Source organism: Symphalangus syndactylus, chromosome 21 (assembly GCF_028878055.3).
Source record: "Symphalangus syndactylus isolate Jambi chromosome 21, NHGRI_mSymSyn1-v2.1_pri, whole genome shotgun sequence".
NCBI classification, from domain to species: Eukaryota; Metazoa; Chordata; class Mammalia; order Primates; family Hylobatidae; genus Symphalangus; species Symphalangus syndactylus.
The window spans coordinates 80,546,576-80,561,123 of record NC_072443.2 but is presented as its reverse complement, the minus strand read 5'-3'; the positions used below and the strand labels follow the sequence as shown (position 1 = coordinate 80,561,123).

Sequence of the window (14,548 nt, the reverse complement as noted above, 5' to 3'; positions counted from 1 at the left end):
GGACAGCGAGCGAGACTCTGTCTCAAAAAAAAAAAAAAAAAAAAAAAAAAAAAAAAATTTAATCCACAACTTGTATCATCCTATAAAAGTCAGAGTAAATGTTGAAGATTTATCTATAGATATATCTATGTAGATACATATTAGGCATTTATGTATATCAACTTTTGCCCAGTTAGGATTCCTTACAAATTTGCTTCTGTCTCAAACTTACTGGGAAGGTCATGGCATTTCTAGCTTATATTGTGCATACACAGTTGCTGCCTAGAAAACTCTGTGGACAAGAATTACTGAAATAACATGTATAAAGTGCAGAGCACAGCTCCAACAGATACAGAATAAAAAAAAAGGTAAGCTCTCAGTTTGAGAATAGCCTCTGTTCTTTTTAAATTTAAAGACGGACTGCTGCTGATAGTTCCTAACACAAATGCCATGAGCACTATTATTTTAATGACATCTTATCAATTAGCTCCATAATGAACACACTTAAAACATGTTTTGTTTACTATACACATTGAGTTCACAAATTATCATGCTTGAAACCCGATGTAAGCAGTTTGAATGCTTATATTAGTAATTCTGCTGGGCTTTGGTCTATCCTGTAAAAACAGTAAAGATGGCTTAGCAGATTTTTTGTTATTTTATTGATGTTATCAACATCACTCCTTGTCATAATTACTTTCTTTACTATGAGGATCAACATCAGCTGGAATGAGTTTCTAAACCAAAATACTTGACACCTGCTGTGAGGATGGTGGTTTTCCACCTGGCTTTAGGCTTGTAGGACGATGGCTGGATAATACCACCCATCTAGCTCCTGGAAAGACTGTGGAGTGTGAATCTGAGTCAAGAAAAGGAGGCAGCAATTAACAAGTATTAATTAGTAAGTAATATGACCACACATTGTCTAGCGTATACTGTCTATGAGGCAGGGGCATGAGATACATATTTGCTCATCAAAATGCCTCATATCCAATATGTCTAAATGTTAACCACTGAAGACATAAAAAACAGGATTGGTTTAACAGTAGACTATTATCACAATTCTAGAACTTATGACTTCCTACTGGATCTCGTTATACCATAATTGCACATACAAAATATCTGTCTTTCAAAATCAGTTTAAAATCAGTAATGACACATTTATGCTGAAATGTAAATATTTACTTGCAAAATGGGATACATATATGCCAACATATAGCCAGAAGAAATATAAAATTACTCAAGACACCAAATAAGCCTCAAAAAGTCCTTTCAACAAGTTAGATCTTAAAACTCTATTTTTCATAAACATAAAGGCAGGAAGAAATGACTCCTTTACAGTTACTAGAGCACCTCTAGATTTCCAGGCTTCTGGTCAGATGACACAGCCATTTTAGCTGTGCTCTCATTTTAGCATAAAAGGGAGTTTCTCATAAATCCAGACTAACATTCCTTTCAAAATTCATAATTGTTCTTTCCCTATATTTGCCATGAAAACCTTGATTACAAAACAACTTCAGAGACAGGTCAAAGCTTGACAACCAGTGGCAATAGCATCATTGTTATGTAACTCCCTGCTAAGGCTAAATTGCAGGTCAAATGTGGCTCCCTTTGAGGGAAGGCTGCAATCTCACCTGCCTTTGTGAACTAGTAATCCTGTGATCTACTGGTGAGGATTAGCATTTCCTTTCTAAATGCAGTTTGGCAAAAAATTCTGTAGGTGCCAAACTGAAAGCCACAGGAAGGGATAACAATTTCAGACAGGATTATAGTGGGGAAAACAGCTAGCTACTAAGGCATTACAGCAAGATATACCAAAATTAAAGACACATACACCTTTTGACTTATCTTTTAGAAATTATTCCCACAAGTACACGAATATATCTATGCAAATATCTCCATTGTAACACTGTTTGGAAGAGTAAAAAACTGAAAACAAACTAAATGCCAACAGAGGATCTGTCTAAAAAATTAATAGACTATACACAGTGATATAAAAGAATAAGGTAGATTTATATTCAAAAGAGCTCCATGATAAGCTAAAAATTAAATCAACTGAACTCATGGAGGTAGACAGTAGAGCTGGTTACCAGAGGCTGGGAAGAGCTGTGGGGTGTGTGGCGGCAGGGGAGGGGCGGGGATGCTTAATGGGTACAAAAACATAGAGTGAATAGGATCTAGTGTTTGATAGCACAACAGGATGATTACAGTCAACAATAATTTATTGCACATTTTATACCAACTAAAATAGCATAACTAGAATGTTTATAACAAATGATAAATGCTTGAAGACAATGGATAGCCTATCTACCCTGCTGTGATTATTTTGCATTGTATGCACGTATCAAAATATCTCATGTTCCCCATAAATATACAAACCTACTATATCACTTAAAAAAATTTTTATGGGTACACAGAAGTTGAATACAGACCAGTGTGTAAATGACTGTATAAAATTTTCAAGCATATATACCCACTGGTATACTAGCCAACAGATATATAACACTTAAATATGCTAAGGACTGTTTTAGATGCTTTTCACATATAAACACACTTAATCTATACAACAGCATTATACTTTTTTTTTGAGACAGAGTCTTGCACTGCTGCCCAGGCTGGAGTGCAGTGGCGCGATCTCGGCTCACTGCAAGCTCCGCCTCCGAGGTTCATGCCACTCTACTGCCTCAGCGTCCCGAGTAGCTGGGACTACAGGCGCCCGCCAACACACCAAGCTAATTTTTTTGTATTTTTAGTAGAGACGGGGTTTCACCGTGTTAGCCAGGATGGTCTCGATCTCCTAACCTCGTGATATGCCCGCCTCGGCCTCCCAAAGTGCTGGGATTATAGGCGTGAGCCACCATGCCCGGCCTCATTATAGATATTCTTATCCCTATTTTACCAATGAAAAAGCATCTTGCCAAAAATTAAATGTCACAGGAAGTAAGGAATAGACATGGAACTCAAACTCAGGAGTCAGGCTCCAGAGAAGATACTTTCACCTTTTAGAGGCATTAAAAATCATTCTGGGAGAGGAATTATTATGGAAGGTAAAGAGTGGAAGGTTTTCATTTTTCATATTGCGCATTTCTTCTTGAATTTACTGACATGTAGTACTTTTTTTCTGAAGTAGTAACAGCGGTTAACTGGGTGGTAAACTTATTTATCATTCTCAGGTACTTCATTTTCTCTGTATTAAAAAATTCTACTCTGTTACTGAATAAAGCTATGATGTGTTAACAACAACAAAGAAAACTGGCTTGACTTGACCTACTTTAAATGAACAAAAAGAGAGACTAAGGCCATGTAAAAACAATGTTCATGCAGATTCCTGTAAGATTTATCGTTAGACCACCACAGCTCATGTTATTAAGATGAATCACATATATTAGCCCATTGTGTTACATTCCTAATGGTAAAATAACACCTGGTCCCTCCTTTCAAAAAGCTCAAAATCATTAAAACAATTTTTAAGGTCAACGATATTAAGAAGACACATAAAAGGTGGGTGGAAGGAACAATAAGATGGTTTGATTCCTCCATGTAGATATTAACCTCTCCTAAGATACTTCTCACCAGTCTACATAAATTGCTGACGCCAAGGTAAATTACTTACACCAAAATTACATTTAAAATTGTAAAAGGAAAAGAAATGCAAAACATCATGTTGAGGTCCTTTGTCTTTTCTCTCTGTTTAAATGTTTAGAGTATAGTGCTAATAAAGTCAAGGTGAAATGTCAATCTTGCTTTGAAAAACCAATTATCTTGGCTAAAGAAACATCATTTCATAGTTGAACTGCAGCAGTTATCCCTGTGTTGGGGCCCCAGAAGATGGAACAAAGTGGGCAAATCCAATGGCATTAATGGAAAAAAAAACCCAAAAACAAATGAACCCTGTGCCCACAAATGTCTAATTAACATTGGATCAGCAACTGAAATAGGAATAACAGCAGCAGCAAACACTTTCACAGCATTTATACAATCCTAGTTGGTGACCACACATCCTATTTGTTTCTTTTCACTCTGAAAAGTGTCCTGGTTTACACAATAAATTAAATGGTCACTCAACTTCAAAGTGCTTTACATATATTATCATGTTTCATCTGTGAAACAACTCTACAAAGTGTGTACTATTATCTTCCTTTCACAGATGAGTTACTACTCACCTCTGCATTCACAGAAAAATATATACAATTACATTATTAGAAAGTCATAGTGCAGCTCCATTATTCTGTCATATTATTCGTAGGCATATTAAAAACCATTATTTCAAATTGCAACAAGTATATATTCATGCATTACACTTTTCTAAGTTAAAAAAAAAAGCTACCGTCAAAACCAGCAAGCTTTATTAAATGGTATGTAGCGCCACATTCCACCCCAACCCCTTTCTCCATCTCTCATCTGTTGCTCTGGCATATCAATATATCTACCTAATGTTCTCTGTACTGCAAAAAGTGCTTCTGAAATGATTTCTATCAGGGTACTAACAATATTTAGCATCCTTTAAATTAACACATACAAAATACAGTTAACATAGTTTAAATTAACAGTGACAACATTCACACTGTTTTTCAGTTAGCCAAACTGCTAGAGTTGGCAACAAGGGAAGGAAAGAAAATGGCTTTGTCACAAACTAGCTGTGTGACTGCAAGTCACTAACTTCCAAAGACCTCCACTTTTTCACTTATAACATGACAGTAGTGGTGAAAATATCCAGTTTAGTAGCTATAGCTATTCTAAAGCAGGGCAGTTCCTCAAACTGAGTGCAGGAAATAAAGGGCTGCTTCTTCAAGAGCTCCCAGTCCAATTGGATATGCAGACCCAGAGGAATGGATTACATAAAGGCACAGTGATACAGGCACCTCAAATTTGTAACAGACATTGGCTCTCATGTAAGCTCCATGGAGAAGTACTGGTACTCCTCCAAGAGCTTTCCAGGAGGATGAATGAGATATCAAGAACATCCACTTTTATCTTCCACACTAACATCACTCTAATCCAAGCCCATATTTCTCTCATCTGGAATACTTTGCATTGGGCTCCCTGTTTTCATTCTTGCCTTCCTAGAATCCATTTTTTATGCAACTCAGAATGATCTAAAAGAAGAATTGGATCACTAACTCTCCTGCTTACAATCCTCCAATCATTTCTAAATGCCCACAAAGGACAATTCAGTCTCCTTTCCAAAGCCTGCAAGGCTCCTCCTGAGCTCCCTTTTACCTCCTTTTGCATCATACTCCTCTTGGCCCACCTGGATACAGTCCTGTCCCTAGATCTAGCCCAGTGGCTTTCCTTATTTCCTCCAAAGGGTGCAGAGCTTGTTTTCACCTCGGGCCTTTGCACTAGTTGTTGTCTCTATCTGGAATATTTTCCTGGGCTCTTCATGTGGTTGAACCTGTCAGGTATCACTGCCCTCCCCCATTACTCTCCGTCCTCATTCCATCAAGTTCATTCTCAGAACTTAATTACATTCCTTTTCAGAAATTATCTTATTTACTTATTTGATTGCACATTATGGCTTCTTTCCCCAAAGCAGGGGCCAGGGCCCTCCTCTGTCTAGTTTACTGCGAAGTAGCCAGGACCTTGCATTGTGCCTAGAAGGTATGCAATAAATACTTGTTGACTGATCACACATACCACTCATTTCAGCTTGATTTTTTCAAAAGCTCAGCTGACAAAAACCACGTTTATAGAGGATTGTCTGAAGAAGTTTCAGTTTGTCTTTCCTCTATGGTCTAGATATTCAATCAAAAAACCCTGATTTCAATCAAGCCAGATCAGCAGAGCTACCCACTACCCACCTAAACCACATTGTCCATTGGTTTTATTTATTTATTTTTAGACAGGGTCTAGCGCTGTTGACAGGCTGGAGTACAGTGGTGCAATCATGGCTCGTTGCAACCTCAAACTCCTGGGCTCAAGTGAACCTCCTGCCTCAGCCTCCTGAATAGCTGGGACTACCTACAGATATGTTCCACTCCACCTGGCTAATTTTAGAAAATTTTTAGTAGAGACAAGTAGCTGAGACTACCGGTGCACACCACCACACACGCCTGGCTAATATGAAAAATTCTGTAGTATAGATGATGTCTCGCTGTGTTGCTTAGGCTGGTCGCAAATTCCTGGGCTCACGTGATCCTCCTGCCTTGGCCTCCCAAAGTGCTAAGATTGATTACAGGTGTGAGCTACCACATCCAGCCTCTACTGGCTTTATAATGTCTAAATTGTGATTTAGCCTTCTTTTACCTAGCAAGGGATGTGCTACAAAACAGCTCTATGATCTTCAGTGCTGAAAAGAGGTTAAGGATATGACACTGGCTCTCATTTATGAGGACCTCAATGATAAACTTTTCCTCTAGTTCAAATCAGAAAAAAAAAGTGCTTTTCCTGGGCATCTAAGATTGCCTTCTCTCATGAACACTAGATCACAGAGTAGACGCGGTCCTGCCTCTCGGCACGGCCTATTGGAGAAACAGGTCACTTACAGCTTGGTTAATTAATGTACTAGACTTTATCCTCCTGCATTTTGAGGATCACCCCACTTCTGACTTCCTTTTATTTTTCCTAATCTCAATGTTCCTTTTGTCTTGTTTTCTAATCTGTTTAATTTTTATATTTTCTCATTACAGTGAACTGCCTTAAATGTTTTCTAGCATAAGGCATATAAATAACGTATTAAGAGTGACAGCAGCAATATGCATAAAATAATATAGCTAGTAGGCAGAGGGTCAATTACTTCTAGGAAAGAAAAGAGGGGATTTTTGAGGTGAGTCTTGAGGAATAAGTGGCACGTCACCTGACAGAAAAGGCAGGAAAAGGCAACCTGTGCAGATTAAGAGAGAAGGCACAGTCCACATCAAAGGAAAGTGGAAGACAGATTAGTAAAACAACTCTGACATTAATATTTACTGAATATTAATTATTATGTGTTGGACTCAATGCAAAGCCCTTTACAACTTTTTGTGTTTAATCCTCAAAACAATCCGCTGATGTGGATTTTATTATTATCTCCATTCAGAGACTGAAGCTGACAGTCTGTAAGTGGCAGGGTAGAGATTCCTGTGGCTTTTAAGGATGTGGTGGGGCACTTGACTGCAGTCAGTACTTTAGAACTCATCTTCTGTCCTTATCTCCCATCTGACAAAGCCTATCGCTTCTTTGGACATCTCTATCTCAATAAATAGAAAAGTAGCACTAACAGGCACACAGTGAAGTCAAAAACCTGGGATCATCCTAAATCCCTTCTCCCACCATCCATTCAATACCTGAAGTCCTGACATTCTACCTCACAAATTTCCCTCCCACCTGTTCTCTTCTCTGCATTCCCTCTTGGTCACAGTCCTCATTGTCTCTCACCAGGGCCACTGCAGAAGTAGCAGACACAGGATGCATAATAGTGAAGAGCAGGAACTCCGCAGGTGGTCTCCCTGCCTTTGACCCTCTGTAACTTACTATCTGTGCGACCTTAGGCAAGCTAACCTGTGTCTGTTTCATCTGCAAAATGGGGATAACAATTAGAATAATACCTAACAGCACTATGTAAACCTCAGTAAGTGGCGAGGAAACTTAGCTCCTCATTTTCTCTTCCTCTAATCATTCTGCACATAACAGAGACAGTGTGTATGTGTTTTTTTGTTTGTTTGTTTTGTTTTTTTTTATGAAACAGGGTCTCACTCTGTCACCCAGACTGGAGTACACTGGTGCGATCTTGGCTCACTGCAGCCTTGACCTCCCAGGCCCAAGTGATCCTTTCTCCTCAGCCTCCCAAGTCCTGGGACTACAGGTGTGTGCCACTGTGCCAGATCAATTTTTTTTGTACTTGTAGACATGGGATCTCACTATGTTTTCCAGGCTAGTCTTGAACTTCTGAGCTCAAGAGATCCGCCTGCCTCGGCCTCCCAAAGTGCTGGGATTACAGGCGTGAGCCACTGTGCCTGGCCATGTGTGTGTGTGTTAATGCCAATCTGATTAACACCACACCAGTGTTAAAACTTTTAATGGCTTCCTATTGCCCTTAGAAATCTCTGGCTCATAACTTTCTAAATTCTAGCAATACCTGTCAGCTTTGAGTTCTTCCAACATCTTGGGATCTTTGTACAAGTGGCTATCAACCCAGAACACCAGTCCAACATCTATTTATTCTTCAGAAATGGGATTAACTTTTTTGGGGAGGCTTTCTCATTTCCATTGATTGGATAAATAATCTTTGTTACATGTTCCTACAGTTCCCAACCTCGTACTTCCTTGTGGTAATATTTGACACTCTTAAAACTCATTAGTCAACGTTTCTTTCCCTTCAGACCGAAATTTTGGAGAGGAAAAAGTTCTTGCTTGTTAGTTCTGGGTTGTAATCCCAAAGCCTAGTCCAGGAAGGATAAATATCCACTAAATAAATGAAACTGGAATGAAGCAAGCTGAAATTCCACATGAAGTTCCTGGGTCTTTAGTAGCCTCCCACCTCCACTACTCTTTATCAGTCTGCAAATTTGGGCCTATCACTGTTCTTCCCATGGCCAGGCTCTTTAATGTGGAGACCCTGGTGGTCTTCAACTCTTCAGAAGTGGCCTCTCCACAGGCATTTACAGTTACTGGTCACCACCTCCTGAAAAACACCCAAGAGCCCTAGATATCCCCTACCCAGATATCAAAGGACCTCCTTCCTCCCTAACCAGATACCTTGTAGGTTCTCATGCCCCTTCCCCTTTCCCCAAAGTGTCACCTTATTTCTGCTCTCAGTCCATAGACCATCTCCCTTAGACTGTCCACAAACCCAGCCTTTGCCCCTCTAAATCCATCCCAGCTGACAAATCACCCTTCCCAACACACACACATTCATCTTTTATCATCCTGATCTACCCTAGACAGTTTCACCACTATACTGGCTCCTCCTTACCCCCGTAAATCTCCCAGGTACACTTCCTGATTACCCTCCTGATACCTCATCCCTACCTCTTCTTTTATAAATAATTCCCTGCTCCTTCTCCTCACCCACAATCCACTCGCAGTTCAAGGCCTCATTGCCATCGACTCCACTGTCTGTGAGTCCTTCCTAATATGCCCCAGAACCCCTCCAGGTGTCACGCTCTGTATCCTGACACCCCTTGTAGACGAGTCCCGAAACTCCCGCCCCATCCCTGGAGCTCCCACTCCCTCCCAGCCCTCCACAAACCTTCCAGGCCCCCAGCCCTAAGCCCAGCACCACCGTCCACCCTTCGCGGCTCCTGGGCCCTCACCGCGCCCCTAGACAAACCCGGACTCCCTCTGGTCCCACCCGCCCTTGCACCGCTTCTAGCCGTCTCGGCCACCCACGTGTGTTCCCAGCCCACCGACCACGCTCCCGGCACACCCTATAGCCCCGCGCTGCCTCCGGGAGAGCAGGCGGGGGAAGCCGAGGGGCTCCGAGGGGCGCTCGGGCTCTGGCGAGAGGAGGAAGGACTCAGGGAAGCAGCCAGGGAGGCCCGGGGCTCCGGGGAGAGGTCGGGAAGGCCGAAGCGCTCTGGCGAAGCGGCCGGGGAGAGCGAGGGGTTCCCGGAAGCGGGCTGGGAGGCCAGGGGTCTCGGGGGAGGCCCAGCGGGCCGTGCAGCGGGCGCGGGTGGCAGCGAGCGGGGCCTCACCGTCAGTCACGGCTCCCATGGCGTGCGCGGCGGCGGCGGCGGCGCAAGCTGAGGCGGCGGTTGGCGGCGGCGGAGGTCAAACTCCCACAATGCAGCCGGGTAAACAGCCATGGAGGAGGAGGCGGCGGCGCCCGCGGCCGCCTGCTCCGACGCCTGAGCCGCGCCGCGCCGCCGCCGCCGCGGGACTCGCGCTCCCCGCGCTCCCGGTACTCCCCGGGGGCGGCCGCGGCCGGCGCGAGTTGGGGCGAGGCTTGGCGGCCGGCGGCGGCCCCGGCTGCAGCCCGGGCTCCCGCCGCCCCCCTTGCAGCCTCCGCCCGGCCCACGCCCAGAGGCCGCCCCGGAGGCCGCAGCCAGCCGCCAGGTGAGCTCGCCCGGACGCCGCCAGGTCTGCGGGGGTGCGGCGGGGGCTGCGGGCCGCCCGGAGTCGGGGCCGCCGCTTCTTCCCCGGGAAGGTGACTGCGGCCCCGCCGCCCCATCCAGGGTGACGCTGCTAGGGGTGGGCTCGCTTCCCTGGGGGGTGGGGAGGGTGACGGGGACACCCGAATCCCGCTGAGCCCGGGAGAGGCGGGACTAGGGGTGCCGAGGGGGCGCGTCGCTGGGGGTCCCCGCGAAGTTGGCGCCCACGCGCGCTGGGGCGGGTCTCGAACGCCGGCACTTGCGCGGGGCGCGGCCGGCAATCAAAAAAGGCCCCGGGTTCCAGGTCGCGCGGTTCCGGCCCCTGCGGCCGCCCCCTTCCTTCCTGGGCTCGGCGGGTGCGGGAAAAAGGGTGAAAGAGAAACTTGGCGACCTCCCGACGGAGTTCGCGAAGCGACCAGGAGCGTGTGCCCATCGTCCTCACCCGGCACCCAATTCCACCACAGAGTCGGGATCTCGTCGGTGATCGTGATGGGGTGCTTTTATTTATTTTTCGCTTTGATTTTCAAAAAATGTCTATGTGACTGTCCCTATCTTAAGGGGAAGTTGAAAGTGGGGGCGGGGGTGCTCAATGAGAAACGTTGCCTTGTGTGTAGTTGTTTGGAGCACACTGCAAATTATATTGGCATCTGTTTCCAAAAGTCACTTTGATTCAACTTCAATAGCTTTCTCGTAAATGGCACGTTTAGGTGGTGAGAGGTGGATGAGGAAATAGGCACCAATGCCGCTGATTTGACCTCCAGTGGGATAGATACGATTAGCACCAGGATCATGTCTCGGTTGAACCCAGGTTTGTTATTTTATTCAGCCATATCGTTGTTTCCCAATTTTCCTGTCCCCCAAGTAGATCTTGCATCTTCATATCCGGGATGAAGAAGTTGTGTAGGATAAACTTGGTTGTTTCACTTTCCTTACTAAATTTAGGTACATTCTCCCTGTTTTCCCTCAGTTCTTTCAAAGAGGAGAAGTTGCAGATGCAAATGTATTAAGTGAAGTGTGTTTAATCTCTAGCAAGAAAAATGTACAATTTTAGTCATATTATGTGAGACCAGTGACTTCAATAATACCATTATAGTGCTCTCAAGAATTAGTGCTCAAGAATTTCATTTTTGTCACAAAGACAAAAATTACTTTACATGAAGATTCTGAGACGTAACTTGCCCTCCTGTAAGGTATGAAGTTTCCCTGACTTTGAAAAAATACTGACCTAAACGCTGGCTGTAGGTGGGCATCAGACCCTGTTCATTTCCTTGGTTTTAGGAGACAGGGCACTCTAAGAGAGGAATTGTTTTAAATCTTAAGTACTACAGATTGTGAACTGAAATTGTCAATTGATTGGGGTTCACAATACCAAGTTGCATTTTGGTGGGGATAGTTATTGTTTAGAAAGTAATTGTCATGTGGTGAAATGTTCTTTTTAAGTGTTTCTTAATCTTATCATAATACTGATTTTGAAACAGTATCTAGTGATTTAAAATAATCTGTAATATTTTCATGGGAAAGTATCACTGCCCTCTGTAACTTAAATTTTCGTGAGCTATTCTGTCAGTTATTCGTAAATGGAGTGCTGTTCAAACATTTTTATAAGTTCATTTGATAACTTATAATTTTGTTGGATGATGCTAGAAATTTTCTAGAGTAATAAGACCAAGAGGAATTTGAAAGACTTTAAAGTTTGAGCTGTCCCTGAAAATATAACATTCCTTAAAGTTACTTTATTTTTTTTGAGACAGGACCTTCCTCTGTTGCCTAGGCTGGAGTGCAGTGGCACGATCATCAGGGCTCATTGCAGCCTGGAACTCCTGGGCTCAAGCAATCCTCCCATCTCAGCCTGCCAACTAGTTGGGACTACCGGCATGTTCCATGATGCCTGGCTAAGTTTTTTATTTTTATTTTTGTAGAGACATGATCTCACTATGTTGCCCAGGCTGGTCTCGAACTGCTGGGCTCAAGCGATCCTCCCGCGTCAGCCTCCCAAAGTGCTGGGATTATGGGTTTGAGCCACTGTGTCCAGCCTGAAAGTTCTTTACTCAAGTTGTGGGAAACACATTAATTTGAGCCTTTATGAACTCTAAAAACTGTTTTGTCAGCTACATGATTTTACTTGCAATTGCATTGACACAGATCTATTCATTGAACATTTAAGAATTGTCTTTTCATCATATTGTATATCTCATATATATGAGAGAAATCTTTTAGTAAACTTTACGAGTGATCTTCTTTTTACATATTAACCTGTTGATGAATGTTAAAGTAGCAGACTCAAGCCCTTACCATACTAATGTTTCTTTTTTTCAAGAGAGATCTTTATGGGCAGAAACACAGAAATGGAAGTAGCAGATTTTAAGAAAACTGATTCAGACTTTGAACTTGTATGACCTTATATTTATTGATTTATTTGAGTCATAAGATTTCTGGGTTTTTTTGAGAATATGAAAGGCTAGTTAAGAAAATTTGTGTGTTTATTTGATATTTGCTTTCTGAAAATATAAAAAATGATGATGAGAGAGCTAGCTATATGGTCTTTATTCCGGGCCTGTGAAATAATGTAAGGAATTTTGTAATATGCTTTTAGAGCAAGGGTTATCCTGGGGGTCTGTGACCCTCCAAGGGTTGGTTTCAAGGGATTCCTGAGCTCCCTGTAGTTGTGACCAAAACTTTTTGTGTATGTGTATTTTTCTGGAAGAGGGTCTGTAGTTGTTTTAGGAAAGAGATCCAGGACTTAAAAAAATTAGAGACACATCTTTTTATTGAATAAAATGGGAGTTAGAATTCTTTTCTTTTCTTTTCTTTCTTCTTTTTTTCCTTTTTCTTTTGACACAGGGTCTCACTTTGTTGCCCAGTCTGGAATGCAATTGCATGAACATGGCTCACTGCATCCTTGACCTCCTGGGCTCAAGTGATCCTCCTGCCACAGCCTCCCAAAGTGCTGAGATTACAGGCATGAGCCATCACAGAATGACCATTCTAAAGAGAAAAAAACATTTTTGAAAAGTAGATCTATGTGCTCGTTACTTGCCTTTTAGTTATCTTCAGGCTGGGCACAGTGGCTTACGCCTGTAATCCCAGCACTTTGAGAGGCCAAGGTGGATGGATCATTTGAGGTAGGCCGAGGCGGGTGGATCATTTGAGGTAGGCCGAGGTGGGTGGATCATTTGAGGTAGGCCGAGGCGGGTGGATCATTTGAGGTCAGAAGTTCAAGAGCAGCCTGGCCAACATGGTGAAACCCCATCTCTACCAAAAATACAAAAAAAATTATCCAGGCATGGTGGCGTGTGCCTGTAATCCCAGCTGCTCAGGAGGCTGAGGCGGGAGAATCGCTTGAACCCGGGAGGCTGAGGTTGCAGTGAGCCGAGATCACGCTGCTACACTCTAGCCTGGGCAACAGAGTAAGACACTGAAATAAATAAATAAATAAATAAATAAATAAATAAATAAATAAATAAAGTTGTCTTCAGACTTAGAGATGTAAAAGCACTTCCATTTTATTCCCACAGCAAAGCACCGCCTATCAGTTGATAAGCCAAGCTGGCCTGACATGCTAGTCCTGCATGCACTGTGGCTGTGTTTTTAAAAAATTATGTCTAAAAATTCAGACCAGATAGTTTGATGGTAGATAAGCAAAGATGTGATCTTGACACCAGCCGTTGGAGTAAATGGGTCTTTCAGCTCCACTCCCTTCTCTCCAGAAAATTTGAAATTTGACTCAAAGGGAATCATTCTAAGAAAATGTGTTTGTGCCTTGGCAGGACAGTAGAACATGATGGGAAAAACACAGTGTGAGTCAAAATAGACTTAAAATTCAAATTTGGTTTCCTTTATTCACTCTAGCTACTTACGCTGTGTGACTCTTCAGTTACTCATCTGGATATGGCTAACTAGTAGAGTTGTTGGGAGGCTGGCTAGAAGTTTCCCGTATAAAACTCTTAGCTCCTCTTTGACCCACAAGAAGGACTTACAAGCCAGGTTTGGGGAACCATTAATAAACATCTGAGGAAACATGTATATTCATGGTATAGGATAATAAGTACATTATTTCCAAATTGGTGTGATGAAGATATTAACACTTAAAACATTGTTTTTTAAGAAAAAGATTTTCAAAAATGAGTTAGGATTGAGTGGTCCCCAAATGTAGACATTTAGAGGAAAGTGGAAAATGATGGTTTATTTGGCAGAGGGGAAGACATGGATGCTGCTGGGCAGGAAGAAACGATAGCCACCCACCAGCATTATATTTCTCTCTGTGGGCAAGATTCTATTTAACATTTTCTCTTCACTTATAATCTGAATTAAAAAATTAAAATACTGCACATGTACTTTATAGTCCATCACGCTTAAAAGTGCTTCACCACTCCTTTCGTGTTGAGACCTTCACAGGTAACCCAGGGACTTCATGGGTGGAAGTTACACTTACAACTTTAGTTGTCTAATTCTGCTGTCTTTAAAATGCCTTCACAGTTGAGTACCTGTGTTGATTTTTGTCAATAGGAAAGGGTCTGGCGGGACTGAATCATATTTTACTTTAAATGCTGAAGTGAGAG

The 14,548-nt window shown here is 42.8% G+C and overlaps 2 protein-coding genes across 8 annotated transcripts in view; one reads left to right on the top strand and one right to left on the bottom strand.

The window, feature by feature from the left end:
- The window catches only part of THOC7 (THO complex subunit 7), a 42,095-nt gene extending 32,303 nt beyond the window's left edge, over nt 1-9,792 (bottom strand). Inside the window, exon 1 of the mRNA XM_055259981.2 lies at nt 9,594-9,792. Coding sequence (XP_055115956.1) covers nt 9,594-9,612 — 19 coding nt within the window. The 5' untranslated portion in view covers nt 9,613-9,792. The remainder of the gene's footprint in view (nt 1-9,593) is intronic.
- ATXN7 (ataxin 7) overlaps nt 8,952-14,548 on the top strand; it is a 144,288-nt gene continuing 138,691 nt past the window's right edge. For 2 of the 7 annotated variants that reach the window (XM_055259972.2, XM_063630784.1), the window contains exon 1: nt 9,818-9,954. The gene's annotated coding sequence lies outside the window, so the exon portion shown is untranslated. Of the gene's footprint in view, nt 9,018-9,817; nt 9,955-9,978; nt 10,046-10,200; nt 10,798-14,548 lie in introns of those variants that run through there. The other 5 variants (XM_055259966.2, XM_063630786.1, XM_055259967.2 and 2 more) reach the window with 5 other exon arrangements.